General features: G+C 56.6%; 1 protein-coding gene across 1 annotated transcript; it reads right to left on the bottom strand.

Annotated features, from left to right (window-relative positions):
* Positions 1 to 703: 703 nt before the first annotated feature.
* On the bottom strand, positions 704 to 9,080 carry FAAH2 (fatty acid amide hydrolase 2). The gene is made up of 11 exons (XM_075106450.1): positions 8,824 to 9,080; positions 8,534 to 8,616; positions 8,020 to 8,153; positions 7,471 to 7,680; positions 6,924 to 7,043; positions 6,293 to 6,428; positions 5,332 to 5,449; positions 4,474 to 4,593; positions 3,415 to 3,526; positions 2,538 to 2,732; positions 704 to 1,828 (listed from the first exon to the last, which is right to left on the bottom strand). The coding sequence occupies exons 1-11, from the start codon at positions 9,019 to 9,021 to the stop codon at positions 1,653 to 1,655; spliced, it is 1,602 nt and encodes a 533-aa protein (XP_074962551.1). The 5' UTR covers positions 9,022 to 9,080; the 3' UTR covers positions 704 to 1,652.
* Between the last annotated feature and the right edge of the window lie 7,379 nt (positions 9,081 to 16,459).

Genomic DNA, 16,459 nt, shown 5'->3' with positions numbered 1-16,459 from the left:
CTCAGCAGTGCCCTCTGCAAGCAAGGGGTGAGATGTAGCCTGCCCCCAGCACCCTGCGTGCACCCAACCTTAGCACCCAGTGCCCACATACCCCCTTGCAGGGACCATTAGTGGCTTGGGGACAGAAGGCAGCACACGGGTCAGGCCAGGACCAAAGGTGACGGGTGGCAGGACAGGCACAAGCCAGGATGCCCCTGCAAAGCCAATGCTGGGGGCAGTAGGTTTTGTCCTTGCCAACACCAGCACTGCAGGCTGGACCTGCAGATCTTGGACCCCATGCCTTGCTCTGCCCTAGAGACTCCAAGGAACCCACGCATGGCTCAGCATCACCCTACGTGCCCCAAGTCTTTCACAGCCCATCAGGGAGAGAGCCCTGATCCTTATCAGGGCTTACGATTTCTGAGGGCGTAACACTGTGCAACCAGTACAAGACTAACAGAACCATCGACTGCGGCACCACTGGTGCTCGCTGGCATGCTTCAGCTTTGCCAGGAGCTGAGCAGACACCGCGAATCCAGGCATTTCAAAGCAAGAGCCCAGCAGCAGCCAAGTGCTACCCTTGGGGCAGATGCCAGCACCCTCACTGCTGTCCCTGCACTGCACCCACAGCACGAGTGGAGATGGGCTGGTGCCCAGGGGGATGGCAGCCCCACAGCTGGCAGGGTAGCTGCTGTCAAGAATAAGGTCACAGCCGGCAGCAAACTGGACAGACTCTTTTTAATACCACCCTCACTCAGAACATCTTGTGCTTGTTGCCCGCCCAAAGAACCGCCAGCTGCCCAGGTTTCTGCCGGCATCTGCTCACGGGGGCAGAGAGGCCAGGCAGCTCAAGAGGGTGGGTGGCAGGGCCAGGGGACGCCAATCAGGCTGGGTGATCACCCCTAGGGCAAAGGGGAAGAAAACACTGGCAGGGATGGTTTAGATGTCTCAGCACTTGGAGAGGAGCATTTAAAGAGCTCTTCCAGAGCTGTCAAAAGCTCACAAGAGCAAAAGCTCCTTGTCCCTTGCCAGTCAGCTCTGCACCGGGCAGAGCCCAGCACCATCCACCCCACAAAGCACTGCTGGTGAGACAAGCATACAGCTTCTCCGGCACCCTCAGCCCCTCTCCCTTTTTGGTTAGAGGGTGGGGGAAACCCTGTGGCAGCTCAGGGAGGCTGCAGGGGCCGATAAGCCTGCAGTGCACCAGGTGCAGTCCCAGCCCTGTGGGGAGGATAAAGCCAAGGAAGATGGATGCACCCAGGCAGCCCTGAGAGTGGTGCTGGGCGGTCATCCCCAGGCAGTCTGGCAGCAGTTCCTCTGCCCAGCCTTCACCCAGCGTCTTCAAAGCAGCAAGCATTAGAGAGAGACGGCCATCTCTGCGCCTAGAACACAGATGCCCACCACAGGCAGGACATGGGCAGGCAGGGCTCCTGAGGGGCCACAGGGAGGGCTGGTCTCTCCCCTGGAAGAGGGTGCTGCAGGGAACGACTCCAGTGGCAACAGCCTAGCTTCCCCAGGGGCTGGAATCACCGCCGGCTGCTCCCAGGAGGGCACAAGGCAGGGTGTGGAGGGAGCACGCAGTGACATGACGGCATCGGGCATCAGTGCCTGCTGCTGCCTCACCTGGCACCACCATCTCCATCTCTGCCTCTCTGCAGTGCCAGGAGCCCAGGCTAAACTTTCCCAGGTAAAGCCCATCCTCCAAAGGCCTTCTCCAGATACCGGGCTACCGCCAGCGTCAGGTGGTCGTTGTAGGAGGCTGCCACCAGCTGGATGCCCAGCGGCAGGCCCTCACTGCTCAGGCCCAGCGGGCACTGCGTCACCGGCAAGCCCAGGACGTTGAAGATAGCTGGAAGAGAGCAGGTTCCATCAGAGCAAGCACAGCAACTGGGGTAAATCACTGCCTGGCTCTCCCACCCCAGGCGGGCAGCCGCTGCCACGCACAGCACTGGGCTCCTGGCAGTTGGTCCTTGCTGGAGCAGTGCAGTCAAGGCAGGTGGGGCAGGGACATGATGACATTGCTGGCCAGACGTTCCCAGCACCCACATCACATATACAAACTGCACCCACGTGTGATGACGCACTCAGGTGGCTCTTGCTGTGGCATGTCATGATCTGCTTTGGGACATTCCTGCCCCAGGCACGTCTCCATCACTACAAAGCCAGACAGCACTGCAACGCAGCACTGGCATCAAGGAGCTCAAGCTGTGGGAAGGCCACATAGAGCCCCAAACTATACCCCAAGAGATGCAGCAGCTCTTGGGTGCCTGCTAAACCACAGTGCCAATTGTAACAGCGTGAGCGCATCCCTCTGGGCCAGGGTGGGCCCCCAAGATCAAACCTGCCCTGCTAAGGACAGCAGGTACAAATGCCAGTTTTAAAGCGTGACCCTAATCCTTGCCCCGTGTTCTGGAGCAGCAAGACACCCCTCTACACTGCAAAGCCCACTGGCAGCAATGGAAATACTCTGGGTGGAATACCCTGGCTCTCAGCCTGTGCACCACAGCAGGTGAGGGCACGCCTGCCAGTACCCCAGCAGAGGAGTCAGAGCTGCTCACCTGTGTAGGCGAAGTTAAAGGGCATGCATATGGGGGAGTGGTGCTTGGGAGCTATGGTGGGATGGGAGGGGTAGAGGAGCACCCCATCCGTCCCCAGCAGGGCCTCCATCTCCTCCTGCAGGCTCTTCCCCATGCTCACCAGCTTGGCATTCCCACTGAGGCCGAGTTTCATCAGCTTCTCTGTCAGCCCCAAGGCTGCAGGGTGAGGGCACACAAACAGGAATAGAGAGCGAGCAAGAGGACCGTGAATTAAGCAGGCTAGAAAGTACATTGCCTGCCCACATGCAGCATCTCCCAGCATCTGGTGGGGCCCCCCAAGTCCCCCTCCCTGTTGGCATGCTGTCTCCCAGAGCTGATTGCCCCTTGCATGCAGCATGGCTCTGCAGGCAGCATCTCCCCAGCTTTGCCAAGGGAAAGGCTTTCAGCCTGTCCACCACTTCAAGGAGTTTTTCCAGCCACGGGCATTGAGTGGAGCTGGCAGAGCAACCTCAGCACTTATTAGACAGCTGCATGACAGCACTAATTAGGGCTCTCTGGTATCTGCTGCTAAGAAACGAGATTGGTGCAGAACCCTGACTGGTTCCCTCTAAGCCCCAGCAGTTCTAGCAGGGCTCACAGCAAGAGCAAACCCTGCCTGCAGCTCCATTATCCTCCCTTCTCCCAGGATATCCAATCCCAGTTACCAAACACCCAGCCAAGTCCCCCTTGAACATGCTTTTGACTTGAAGATACCAAGTGTCATTACAAGAAACAGTCTGAAGCTGCTCGGTGCAAACTCTGGAGTCCCTTTGCCGGGCACTGGAAGGGCACTATTTTCATTTAACCACCACCACCCCACCACCACCTCTGCATGTCCTAGGGCTCCTCCCAGCCTTACCAATAGCTGGGAGAGTGTGGGAAGACATCCCCACAAGCCACTTCATCAGCTCCCACAGTGGCCACACCGGCTTCCCGTGATCTCCCAGCAGGTCTGTGAATAGTTGTGCCTCCTGTAACACACACGCACACTCCCTCCATCAGCATCGTCAGCTACTGTGCGACAAGGAAGAACAGGCTAACAAATGACAGCAAAACCTCTGGCTGTCCAATTATCCCGACACAAGCTGTTCCCATTTTCAGACAAGAGATGCCCATCAGGAGTGTTACACAGCTCTAGCACTAATCCATAGCAGCAGCAGAAGCATTTCTCCCTGCCAGAGACAGCAACAAGGGGATCTCGCTCTGCAGAGGGAGAGCTGTGCAAAGCAGCACCTTTCAGTACCCCTCCTCTCACGTGGGAGGATGCTCCGGATAACATCTCCTGGAGGCATTTACTGCTGTTATATGGCTGTGGGATCAGGAAAAAGGAGGCAAAGGGGGTCAGACGTGCCTTCCTTAGCAAGGTGGGGTTGGTTTATTTTCCACCACTGCCTGCGTGGCAGAATGCACAAGGTATAATACTCCTGAGAGTTTATCTTTGCTACAAAATACTTCCATGCATGCACAGAGCATGGTGCAGTAGCTACAGTTTAAGGAAAAAATAACACATGCAGGCCTGCTGTTTAAAAGGTGCTAATCCACCACCTCAGTCCTGGCATCCCAACAGGCATTAATCCCAACCTACGATGCCAGGAGACACAGTACAGAGGTAAGAGCGAGGCAGGACACTACCTGCTTGGCTGACTTACCAGCTTGCACAGAAAAGGTCAACATGCTAAAATGGCTTCTCCCTCCCTAAATCATGTTGCTGGTCTGCTGGGAGCCACGTCATCTCATGGGAAAGCAAGGGAGAAGGGGCTGTGCAGCTTTGGAAAGAGTTGAAAGGAGGGTTTGGGGGACAGAGTAGAGAAAGCCCCCTGGCAGGTCTGGGAAGCCTATAGCTCTCTGTGGCTGGCCCCGAACAGCCAATTCTTCCCTGCTGCTGAATTTGTGCCTTTGCCAGCTCGGTCTGACACACCTGCCCATCGCTTTCTTTGGATGACATCATGGCTGACCAGATCTGGAAAGAATACTTCATCTTGTGGATTGCCACACGCCGAACTTGGATCCCCAGCTCGCCTTCGAGGTGCTCCACCACCTAAGGGGAAGAGCGGGAAGGGTTTGTTTCTGCAAGGATATGACGTGCTACAGTCAGTCCATGGAAACTAGGGACAGGAGAGAGCTCAGGAGCAGCTCCTCTTTGCTGCCATGCAGGAGACCCTGCAGCTCCTGCCCGCTCCCCTCTGCCCGGAGCAGCAGAACCTCTTCCATCCAATGACAACCTTGGAGCTCCCCAAACAGCCCTCCATGCCACCACCAGCAATGCTCCAGAAGAGCACCAGGAACAGAATAGATTTCATTGAAAACCAAAAAAGTTCCTTTGCAGCAACCCTGGGAAGACCGTAGATATACAGCCATCCCTTTGCCGTGTGATGTGCCCCAGAGGTCTCCGTAACATGGACAAGACATGTGAAGAAAGCAAAATACACCTATTGCAATGGAAATCGGTCCAAAAAACTTTGGACACCCCAGTGCACTCCAACACACGGATGCGGGTGGCAAGGGCATCTGCAGTCACTCGCAAGATTTTCCTGCTGTTTCTTCTTTAACATAGAAGAAGAAAAAGACCTTTCCACTTTTTTTCCACTGGAAGCCCAGGCCCAGGACTCAAGGCTGCCTCTGCAGCGCTGCAGCCTGCAGCCCTCTATCCTGCCAGCCCCTGCAGGAGCCATGCACAGAGCAGCTCACCTCGCCTCCAAGGGACTCCTCAGATTGGTCTCCCCAGGTTTTGTCTCCAGGCTCACCCCAGTGAGAGCCAACCTCCATTTCTTCCTACCTTCTTTTGGGCCTGCAAGATCTCCTTGTCCACAGGTGACACAAAAACGGACCCGCCGTCATGATCCATGCAGTGAAATTTTATTTTCTCCAGTGACACCTTTTCATCCAGCTTCAGCCTGGGAAAGGAACAGTGCTTTGCTCACAAATCCGTCCCTGGCTCCTCCCTGGCTGCCAGAACTGGTCACACACTTATTAACACGTCCTCAGGACACCTGATATGTCCTCAGGACACCCTACTCTACCCATCAGGGTGGGAAGGAGAGTCCCTGAAGACACCTGCTGCCCATAACCCAGCCAGCTGCTCATCCGCCCCGTCAGTCCCAGCTAATTCTGCATATTTGTTGCTGTTAGGAAAATTCTCATCTTTCAAGATGCACCTTGTAATTACATGCCTTAGCCGCAGCCGAGGTTGGGATTGCACCACAACAGCAATGGAGAAACAAAAGTGGTAATGGAGAAAGCAAACATGTGCAGGCTGCAGCAAGAAGCAGGACCTGCCACATCTGCCCCGTCTCCGCCCTGTGCCTTACTGGTACATGCACATAAAAGGCTGCTTGGTTGCACAGACCTATGAAGGGACCAAATGGGGCCATGGTGTGGGATGGAAAACTCATTATTCAGCAACTGGAAAAAGCACAGGTAAAAATCAAAAGGCCAGCCCCAGGAGTGGAGGGCCGTGCTGGTTGGCGCTGGCTGGAGCAGCTCACAGGCAAAGTCTTCCTGTGAGGAGGACCCGGCTGACCACGGCTGCCTGTTACCCAGAGCACGTGGCTGGTGGGTGGGAAGGACCGCCCAGGCTGCAAGTGTCCTGCTGAAGCCAAGGGCAGAGGAAGGAAACCAGTAACAAGCAATCTGGGTGGTGCAGCCCTGTCTTGTACACCAAACAGAACTGACCTGCTGCCCTGGCCGCAAAGTAGCCGAGACCAATTCAGCAGCTCGAAGCAGCAGGAGCAACTTACTTGTTGACTCCGGGACCGGCCATGACCCTCAGCACAGGTTCCAGATCCTCCGCGTAGCGGCACATGGGCCCCGTGCACAGGAAGCTGGCCCGCACCCCTCGAGCATTTGGGAACTGGCCGTCATTGGGCACCACCCCTGTGAGCAGAGGGAGACGCTGGGTACCGCCACGTGAGCATCGCCTCCAGCTGGGGTGAGCCGTGCAGGAGGGCAGCCTCCAGCTGCAGGGGGAAGCTGTCGCCCAGGGACTGCACACATCAGCAGCGCTTGCAAACTGAAGGCAAGGTGCTCAGGGTGGGAAAAGGAGGAAAAGCACCCAGCCGGGACGCCAGCTGCCAGGGAAACACCCCAGCAGCAGATCCTGACCTTTGGAAAACATCCCACGCTGAGGATGCAATACCAGGGGCAAAAGATCTCCCTCGCGCTTGGCACTCTTGGCCACCAAATGGCTTCCCACTGCCGAGGCCAGGCTGTGCTCGTGCAGTGGGCTTGTCCCATGCAAGAAGTTGCCTGTCCCCTTACAGCAATCCCACCAGAGGCAAGCACAGGAGTGCCCCAAACAGGTTCCTCCCAGACCCTGCATTCTGCCTCCTGGCACTTCTGCTGGGGAGGAGATCCCGACGCCCGCTTTACCTGTTGTGGGTTTATGGCCGAAGACGCCGTTGAAGAAGGCAGGCATCCGGATGCTGCCACCGATGTCCGAGCCCACACCTATGACTGAGCAGGCAGCTGCCAGGACGCCACCCTCCCCACCTTCATGGGAGAAGATACAGCAAAAAAACCCCACAGGCTGTTAGTGCAAATCACCCAGCAAAGCAGCAGCATCTCAAGGTGGCTGCTTCTCTTTGTGTGCAGATAGGGTGGGAACCACTCCAGCTTTAACGATGTCTGGGACACAGTTGGGGAATGTGGGCCAAAGGGATTTTCCTGCCAAAGTGCCACACCAGCATTGCTGTGTGCATGTGGAGTAAGACATACTGAGCCGAAGCGATGCTGGGGGTAACATCCAGGAGGTGCAAAGCAGTTGGACCACTGTATGGCCTACTGCACTGCCCAGGAAAGAGGCCCTTGAGCTCTGAAGGAGCCCAGCAACAAGTTAATGCAGCGTGCAGAGGACTTGGGAACTCTCTTCTTGCTGCATTTTAACCTGCTGCTCATGCAGGACCGTGCTGAGGCTCACCTGAGCTGCCGCCCACAATTCTCTGCAGATCATAGGGGTTGTTGGTCCGGCCGTAGACCCTGTTGCTGGACTCGTACCACATGCACAGCTCGCTGCAGTTGGTCACGCCCAGTGGGATGGCACCGGCCTGCTTAAGCCGGGACACCACTGTGGCATCTGAGCTGGCAATCACATTGCGGCGGTTCACCAAGCCAGATGTGTTGGGCATCCCTGCAGTGCCAGGGTCAACAGATGGAGGAAGGTGTCAGGGCCAGCTGCCCCAAGAGCACCCCTGGGGCTGTGGGCTGCAAGGCCGGTCACAGGGACCACGTGTGTGAGAAGCAGGTCCCCAGCAAGGGCTGCTCCGAGGAACCACAACCCCCACAGTGTTTGAGTGTTAAAGCAAACTCAGACACACAAGCCCCAGGCGGAGGGGGGCGCCAAGCAAGGAAAGGGAAGATGCTCCCCTCCAAGCGCCCTGCCACAGCCACCCACCACCTTGGGGAGCACGTGGCTGAGAGGAAGCCAGTCACGACCTGGGAAACTGGAGAGAAGCAAGGGCAAACGCACCATGCAGAGAAAATGCCTCCTTGACGGTGATGGGAACCCCTAACAAGGGGAACTTCTCCTCCAGGTAGTCATCGCCAGGGGCCTCCGAAAGCAGCTTATCTACCTGCCGGGCTTCCTGCAGGGCCTCCTCAAACCTGCAAAGAAGCAACCGGCGGGGATGCTGCGGCGCTGCTCTCCAGCCTCGAGGGACCGGCAAGGAGCAGGTATTTCTACAGGGTGGGCAGACACTAAGCGTGCGGTAGGAGTTGGTAACAGAAGATGAGACTTCCCCAGCTATTATTCAGGGCCTTTGCAAGAACAGCTCGCTTCCGCACCCGGCCGAACCGCAACCAGCAGTGCCGGCAGGTGGAGGCACCCGGCACCAGCGCAGCGCTACGGCGGGGACAGCCTGGCTGCACGGGCCCCGCCGAGACCCCCGGTGCGATGCCGGGCGCTGGCCTGCGGAGGCGGGGGGGGGCCCGGAGGAAGGCTGCTGTGGCGGCGAGACAACCGTCCCCTCTCCTCCCCAGTTTACCTGTCCTTAACGACGGCGTTGATGAGGGGATTGACCTCCTTGATCCTCTCCACGTACGCCTCAACCACCTCGACGCACGTCACCTGAATAAAGGGGAAACGGCGGTCAGAAGCGGCCTGGGCGGCGGGGGGGGCCGCCAAGGGGCCGGGAAGGGACGCGGGACAGTCGGCTACTGCCGCCCGCCGGCACCCAGGCTTTCGGCGGTGCCAGCGGCGGTGCCGGCGGGGTGGGGTGCCGGTGCCGGCGGGGTGGGGTGCCAGTGCCGGCGGGGTGGGGTGGCGGGGTCCCACCTCCCGGTGGCGGAGCCGCGCCGCCAGCCGGCGGGCGGGCAGCAGCAGCAGCGGGTGGCGCGGTGGCGGGACGGCGCGCGGCGGCGCGGGACGGGTGCGCGGCGGCGCGAGGGACGCGAGTCCCAGCAGCGCCAGGCAGGCGCGCGAGAGCAGCCGCAGCAGCAGCACCAGACACCGCTCCGCGCGTGACAGCGCCATGACCTCCCGCTGCCCCGCGCCGCCGGCGCCCCGCCCCCGGGGCGGAGCGCCGGTGCTGCCGCGGAAGTGACGCCAGCGCGCCGAGCCGCGCTCCGCCCGCGTTGCTGCAGCAACCGCCCTGCCGCGTCCCGCCCCCGCGACCTGCCCCGGCGCCTCCCCCCCGGCCCGCCCTCCTCGCCCGTCCTCCCGGTTCAGCCCGCCCGGCCAGTCCTGCTGGCGCCCCGCCCCTATGGGCTGCTGCGGGGGCTTCACCCTGCGCCCGTCCCTTCCTGCAGGCTGGGAGCACAACGCTGCTCCCCGGCGGCGGGGGGGGGGGGGGACGGGCGGGCGGCCTTGCTGCCCGTGGCGAGGCCTACCTTCGGCCTCGCTCCATGGAAGTAAGGCCGGCTCTCTGCCCGCCGCAGGCCGCCCCGCCGCGGGTGCGGGAGCTGTTCTCCTTGTCCCGCGGTGGCGGCGAGGGCCGCGGGTCAGGGTAGACACGGCAGCTGAGCCGCCAGTTACAGCCAGCCTGGTGAGGAAGGGCCGCGCTTCTCCTAACCCGGGTCCAGGGCAGCATAATCCGGCTCTGTGGAAAGGTCTTCGCGACAAGCTGCCTTGGGCAAGGTGTGGAGGGAGCCTGCGGGGCTGGGGCTGAACTGCAACATTGTGGAGTGCATCCGCAGTGCGTCTGGGTCGTTTGCGGGAGTGCCCTGTGCAGGGCGTGAGGAGGAGATGCTTCCATTTCCTGCAGAGGTTGCCCAGCCACACTCAAAAGCCTGTCTTCAATGTCTAGCTCTGCGCACAGAGTGGGGTTACCAACCTACAGGACCTTAACGCGGATCAGCCTCAAGCTGCCTTCTAACTGTATTGTTCCTTTATGCTTTAAACACTTGAGTTTCATTCTCAGGCTTTTCCCCTCATAAGAGACAACCATTAACATACTTATTTTGAAACAAGCACCGAGATTTTTCTGTCGTTTATTAGGGGAACTGGAAGAGCACTGGATAATCCTCAACCCTCAAGACAAAAGTTATAAGAATCGGTAATGCTGGGGGAAGAAAAAAGGTCACATGTTTTAAAGCAAGTATTTAAGCAGCATCTGAGCTGGCCTTATTACATCTCTTCCTGTCCACATAGTTGATTATTAAATTATCAGTGAAAAGCAAGGAAGATGAGGGGATACATTTCTGTGAAAATCTTTTATGACCACAAAATCAACAAGTCAGTGTTTATAAAAATAATGTGCAGCGTACACACCCTGGGAGGATATCGGGATGACCTCTGTCCCATAAAAACCTAAGCTGAATGTACAAGGAAAGTAATCTTGATAATAGTTCTCTTTTTATAAACTCTTACCAAAGAGACCTTTTATTTCCCTGCCTAATGCAGATGGAGGAGAGGAGAGAAGGGAAGGGAAAGCTGCTTTCGCTGCTCAGAATTAGTTTCCTTTGCCCTAGGAAAGCGCAGAAAGCTGCTCCATCCACTAGTGGGTTTAATCACCAGATCCCTCTGAGGAGCTCAGAAAGGCTGCTCTAGCTGTAAAAGGTGGGGGAGTCCTGTACTCCCACAAGGACAAGGGAAACGCTTCTCCCCTGCTGATTATAATCACCCCGTTTTCCTTGGCCGGTCTGCGCCGACCGCACACACCAGCCAACTTGGGGAGAGGTTACAAGCAGTGCTGGGCTTGGTGCTTCCTCGGGCAGGCCAGTGTGTGTGCGGCTGATAGCGCAAAGGCAGGTTAAAAGCTGCTTTTTCCATTTCCCTGACATTGCTGAGACACCTGTGGCCTTATCTGGATCCTCATGTAGCCTTTGCCTTTTCTCCCACAATAGCTAAGCACCTGCGCACCTTCACATTACAACAGGTGCAGGCTGGAAAGGTTTGTGCACGTGCCCTAACCTTTTCTCATACCTGCAACTCTGTGCAATTGTGGCTTAGCAGAGCCCCAAACTCACCTGCTTAGAAGAAATGGTAAATCAGGACTTGTTAATAAAACCTGGCTTGTGTATTCTTCTGGCAGTGTTGGCAGTTGTGTCTTCAGTTTGCCAGATCTGGAGCTAGGGATGAGAAGGCTTCCTCAGAGCTTAGGAGCAGCCTGGATAAGTCAGCTGTCCCGCAGGTTTCTTCCAGAGCTAGAATGGTAAAATGCATCCTCTGAAAGGAGGCAGGGAGAGAATGTCCCTCCCAAATGTAATCCCAGCACTGCTTTTGTCATTTCCATGGTTTCTTGGTGGATTTGCCATTTTTCTCCCCTCAAGTCCTGCCCAAATGTTGGCAGAGAGGGGTGTGAAGAAAACCACTTCTGCCCTGGGTCTCTGCTTGCTTTGTTGCTCAGGAGCCTTAGCAGACATCTTCCCTAAGCAGCCCAGCTTTGGTGTCTTGTTTGCCATGGAAAGTATCTTCCTTAATCTTTGTCTTTCAATTTTTGAGAACAGAGCTTTGAAATTCATACCAGATCAGCTGCCCCATACTTGGCATGAGCCCCCCCGCATCCCCACTAATCACGCTCTATACCAGCCCTGCCCCAGATAGCAGCTCATGCTGTTTCTCATTAGGTCGAGCTGGCACGCTTTCTGGGACTCGAGCCAAAAGAACAGCTACCATAGTTCATGCTAGCCCAGTGGAGCTTCATTTCCATGAGAAATGGAGAAAACGGGATAGAAGGTGCTCTAGAAATACAGCACGAAGATCTGGAAGCCTAAGGTCAAAATGATTAAGACTGCTTTTCAATTACCAGAACCGACCAAACAAGCAAATACCACACCATATGCACAATAAGAACTCGGTTAATTCCAATCTGATTAAAAATCAAGCAGCCAAAAGCAAGGATGTTGGAAATATGCAACGAAGCTCACACTTCCAAACCTGTCCCACCACTTTATCCAAAGGTATACCAGCCGTTTAGAAGGAAAGCATGATTCAGGGTCTTGCGCTCCTGGAATTTATGCCTGTCATTATCCCCAGTTGTTTCATTATTACCAAAGGCTTAAAAAACCATGAGAGATTAGCAAGAACGTTTGGAAAGTTGGAGTGGTTCTTCTCACTGTATGTTTGCATGTTGTAACCACTAATTGGCCAAGAAACCATGAAACAAGCTCAGCGGCGGAGCTCAAGGCTGGTGGGAAGCAGAGAGGCGCATGCTGGTCAGCAATGCTGTGTTGTGGCTGCCTTCACCAAGCTCAGCAGAGCTGTTTGGGTCTTTTCCCCAATGCAGAAAAAATACCTTTTGGGAAATTAAAAGAAGAGCCTGACAGCACAATTCTTTCCTTTGCAAAACAAGTAATTTAAAAGTTATCCTTAAAATAAATCTTTGGAAGAAAACTGTGTTCCGTGTAGAGCAATGCTGGGGTGGGGGAAGAGGAAAAGGACATTTAAAGGTTCAGATTTAAATACAGCAACTCAGAGAATTAATTCTCAGCTGATCCCAGAAAAAATACCCAAGTTTAAAGGTGGTTCCTCCGAGCCTGCTCTTAACCAGAGCCACCACTGAGGGATGCTGTGCTCTGCGTTTCCATTAGCTGTTCTTGCGAGCTTGCCGGGAGCCAGGCCAGTGTTATGTGGCTGTTGAGTACCCGTGTTGTAACACCCAGGGTTTGGAGAGAAAGGTCTCTGACATCGCCTTGCCTTGCTCTCAGGCAGCAGTCGCAGGAGCGATTGTGACGGGAGCGCCCACTTCCTTCAAATGACCCTGACTTCCCTTGGGAAAGGAGGATGAAGGCTCTCTGCTCGTTTTGGGAATCTCACGGCCCCGGTGCCTGGGGCCAAGACATTGCTGTGCCCAGGGTGGGGAAGGAGTCTCCTGAGCAAGCAGGCCAGGGTTGGGATGGTGCTGGGAGACCGTTCCTGCTTGCTAGGTTGGATTTTAACCCCCTCCTGAGGTGTAGGACAGGCACACCATGCACCTTTGGAGCAGTGAGATATCCATCCTGGAGCTGTGGCCACATTTGGGGAAAAAAGCCTATTTAGAAGCCCTGCAGGCAGAAATGACCCCTGGCTCCTCCCTGGGCAGATCCCCTGGCCAGGGCTGATAGTGAGGGCAGGAGGCACAGGGCAGAGGAGAGAGGCAGCTGCCTGCCCTCTCCAAGGAGAATGGAGAAGAGTTTATGAAGTTTACTCAGGTGCTTTGAAAGCACAGGTATCCGATGAGTACTTCTGACACCGAGCTGAGTAAGTGAAGACAGAAGCTGAGTTATTTTCTCCACTTGCATTGCAGCCTGTCATGGGGATAGAGTTGCTGGCAGTGTTTGGAGAAAGCCTTCCTGCATTTTGGGTGCTCTGCACCCTTGCTGGGGGCTTCCCAGCCACGCTTTCCCATGATTAGCAACTTGTGAATTGTGGAGCGGGAGCCACCGCATTCCCAGAGGGGTCACTGGGGATGAAGCCTCTGGACAGGTCAGTCCAGACCTGTTTCTTGTGCTTGAGCTCAAATCCCTCCGTTGAGCAGCTGCTGGGGGAGACGGGGACTCCCAGCTGGAGCAGTGGAGAGCATGGGTACTTGAAGTAGTATATCAGGCAACAAACGTTCACCTGAAGGTTAGAAATCTCTTTGCAAATTGGGTGTGTTTGCCTACACATATAAATACATGTAGATATTTAAAAATATATTTCTGCTGGCCCAGTGAGCAGGGCCAAGAATCACCCAAATGGGACATATAGCTCCCCGGACCCAGTGCTGGGAGTGCTGCGCTCAGTTCTCAGATCAGGGGAGTTCTCCTCCTGAGAGGGACAGTTCTCAGTCTCTAGGGAGAGCTGCTAACAAAAAAGGTTTTCTTCCTTTAGCTCCCCAAGTCCTTGTCTCCTGCAGCGAGCTCTTGCTAGCTACCAGGCTGTCAGGTTACCCAGCTCACCACTTTTGACAGGTCAGCTCAGGTCCCCCAGACGTGTGAGGTTGAGGTGGTTGCTGCAGGGGAACCCCATAATGAGCCACCAGGCCCGAGCAGTGGGGTCCCAGCTGCCAGGCATGGCTGGCGCCTCCTCCTCACCGTTTGGTTGAGACTCAGGATGGGTGCAGGTCTGCCTGCTTGTGGGGCAGGCTGTTGGTATAAGGCAAGGTGGTGGTGACCGGCATCCCCCACCTGTTGTGGGATTCCTCTTTGCGAGATGCTCCCCTGGGACTAAGCTGCAGAGGTCTGGGTAAAACGCTGCTGTGGGGCCACCACCCGCAGTCCTACTGGCAGGGCAGGCATGGGTTTTGCAGCCAAAGCGCTCCCAGCCCGACTTCTGTCGCAGCCTGACTGCAGAAGGGCTGAGCCACGCCAAGTCTTGCACGGTACGGCTGCCCCTGTGATCGCCCTCCTGGATGCGGCTGGAGCCGCTGGCGGCGAGTGGATGGGTTCCCTCTGGGGCAGGGCTGTGGGCCACGGAGGACGGGTGTTTTCGGACTCCCTTTGCTCGCTGCCGTCGCAGCGATGGTGCTGAGCTCCCTGGGGCCGGGGCAGTGCCGCGGGAGGTCGCTCTGCCACCGCCGTTCGGCGTCCCCGGCCCCTGCCCCGCAGGGCTGCAGCTGTTCCCGCTGCACGGAGCCAGAGTACACTGTGTTCGCCCAGAGTCCTTGATCAAACAAAATGTTTATGCATGCCTCTGCTCCGACGAACATCTTGGCCGGCTTGCAGGAAGCCTGCTCTCTGCCACGGCTCCAGCTGCTCCGGGGTGCAAGCCCCAGCTGCCAGGAGCTTTGGGGAAGGATCTGTGTCATGCTAACTTCAGGAGCCTGCTGTCCCCCTCTGGATGGTCCCCACTCCAGGAACCCTCACCCTCAGTCCCTGTGCCCCCAGCTCTGCTATGAGGGGCTTTGGCTGCCGAGGGAGATGGCTGCCCTGCAACCTCTTGGTGCCAGGAGGAGCTGCTGGCCCCTTTGAGGGGCTGCAGGGCATGGGGGGCATGCATTGCTTCTTTCCCCCAGGGTGGTTGACACCCACCCCATGAACCTGTTACACCTTTCACACTTGAGCAGGACTTTGGGGTACATCTTGAGATTTCAGGAACAGCTAAGATGTTTCCTGGGCTCCAGGGTGTCTCTGGTAGTGCAGAACACTGCTCCTGACACTGCCCTCTCAACACCCTCCTGCTGACCACCTGCTCATCATGACCATGGATTAGAGCGGGCCATTTCCAGCACCAGCCAGGGCAATAGCAGGGCTAACACCTGTTTCCAGGGCTGGCCTGCTTGCAGCTGTGTGTCCCCTGCCCTGCCCAGCCAGGGTTATCCGGGATGTGCCCGTTTCCTTCCCTGCCTGAGGGGACTGCTTGTGCTGGTTCTGCACAGCTGGAGTTAACTAGGGACAGGCTGGCTCCGCTCTCAAGCAACGTGTGGCTGCCCAGTCCATGGCTGAATGGCAGCCCTCAGCCAGATGTGCCATCATCATGCTGATGGTCTTGCTCTTGCTGATACCTCCAAACCCCTTGAAGGGAGCATGATAATTCTCCCCCATGTCATTTCCCCTTTGGGGAAGGAGCAACATCGCTTGGACAAGGGGGAGCAGCATATTGAGGCCATTTACAATGCTGCCAGGTGAAACCAAAGCCAAAGAGAGTCATTTGGGGGTTTACGGGGAGCTCTGGATGCAAATGTGACTCAAGGATGAATACTGGAGCTGGGATTTGCTCTGTGAACCCGAGGGTTGAACAGTGCCTTGGAGACTGGCACTATCCTGTGCTTGTGTACATGCTGAGGGCGTGCTGGGGGAGTGGCATGAGATGGAGCATCCCAGTGTGCAGAGTTTAACAGCCTAATAACACAGCTAGGGATGGGCAGGCAGGGAGGCTGGAAGGAACTGGGGGGATTGGTGCTAAAGTCTCAATCTGTTGGCTGGTAGTTGGGTGATGGGTACCTTGCAAGAGAGACTAGCGAGACTAGCCCTGTGTGTTAGCCACTCCTGCGAGGAGTGGGGAGAAGGGGTCTGCAGGACTGAGATAGGGCCAACAGTGAAGCTCAGAGATCAGTGCCTTGAATTCAGGAGGCCAGAAAGGAGAAGAAAATGCTGAGGACATCAGGTGCTGATGGTGACGATCGATGGTCGATGACGATGATGGTCAATGATGACGGCCCTGCACTGGACTCCTAGCTCTGGCTCACTGCCTGGGGCAGGCTGCAGGATTGTTTCCCAAGAGCACTGGCTTTCAGCAGAGCCGGTTGCCCAAGTGGCTTGCTTGCCCCTGCCAAGCTGTGTGCTCTGGCCCTTGCGAAACGATGTTGATAAACACTCCAGGGCATGCCAAGTCCTGTGAGATGACAGCTGATGTGCTTGGGCTTCAGGGAGTGCCTGCATGCTGAGAGGAATTTTCCACTCCTCTCCAGCAAGCATGTCTGACCCTGCTGGGGGACTGTCCCCAGCAAGGCAAAGACTTATTTGCTGGCATCACAGCTGCCCCTGTCTGGCCTGCCAAGCAAGGGCTGTCCTATGCACAAGTCAAGGCAAGGGGTGATTGGGTTGCCTGGGGCATGGTGGCACCCAAAAGG

Source organism: Phalacrocorax aristotelis, chromosome 11, assembly GCF_949628215.1.
Source record: "Phalacrocorax aristotelis chromosome 11, bGulAri2.1, whole genome shotgun sequence".
In the NCBI taxonomy this organism is placed as follows: domain Eukaryota; kingdom Metazoa; phylum Chordata; class Aves; order Suliformes; family Phalacrocoracidae; genus Phalacrocorax; species Phalacrocorax aristotelis.
Note: the sequence above shows the minus strand (reverse complement) of the source record. Positions and strands in the feature narration are given on the sequence as shown.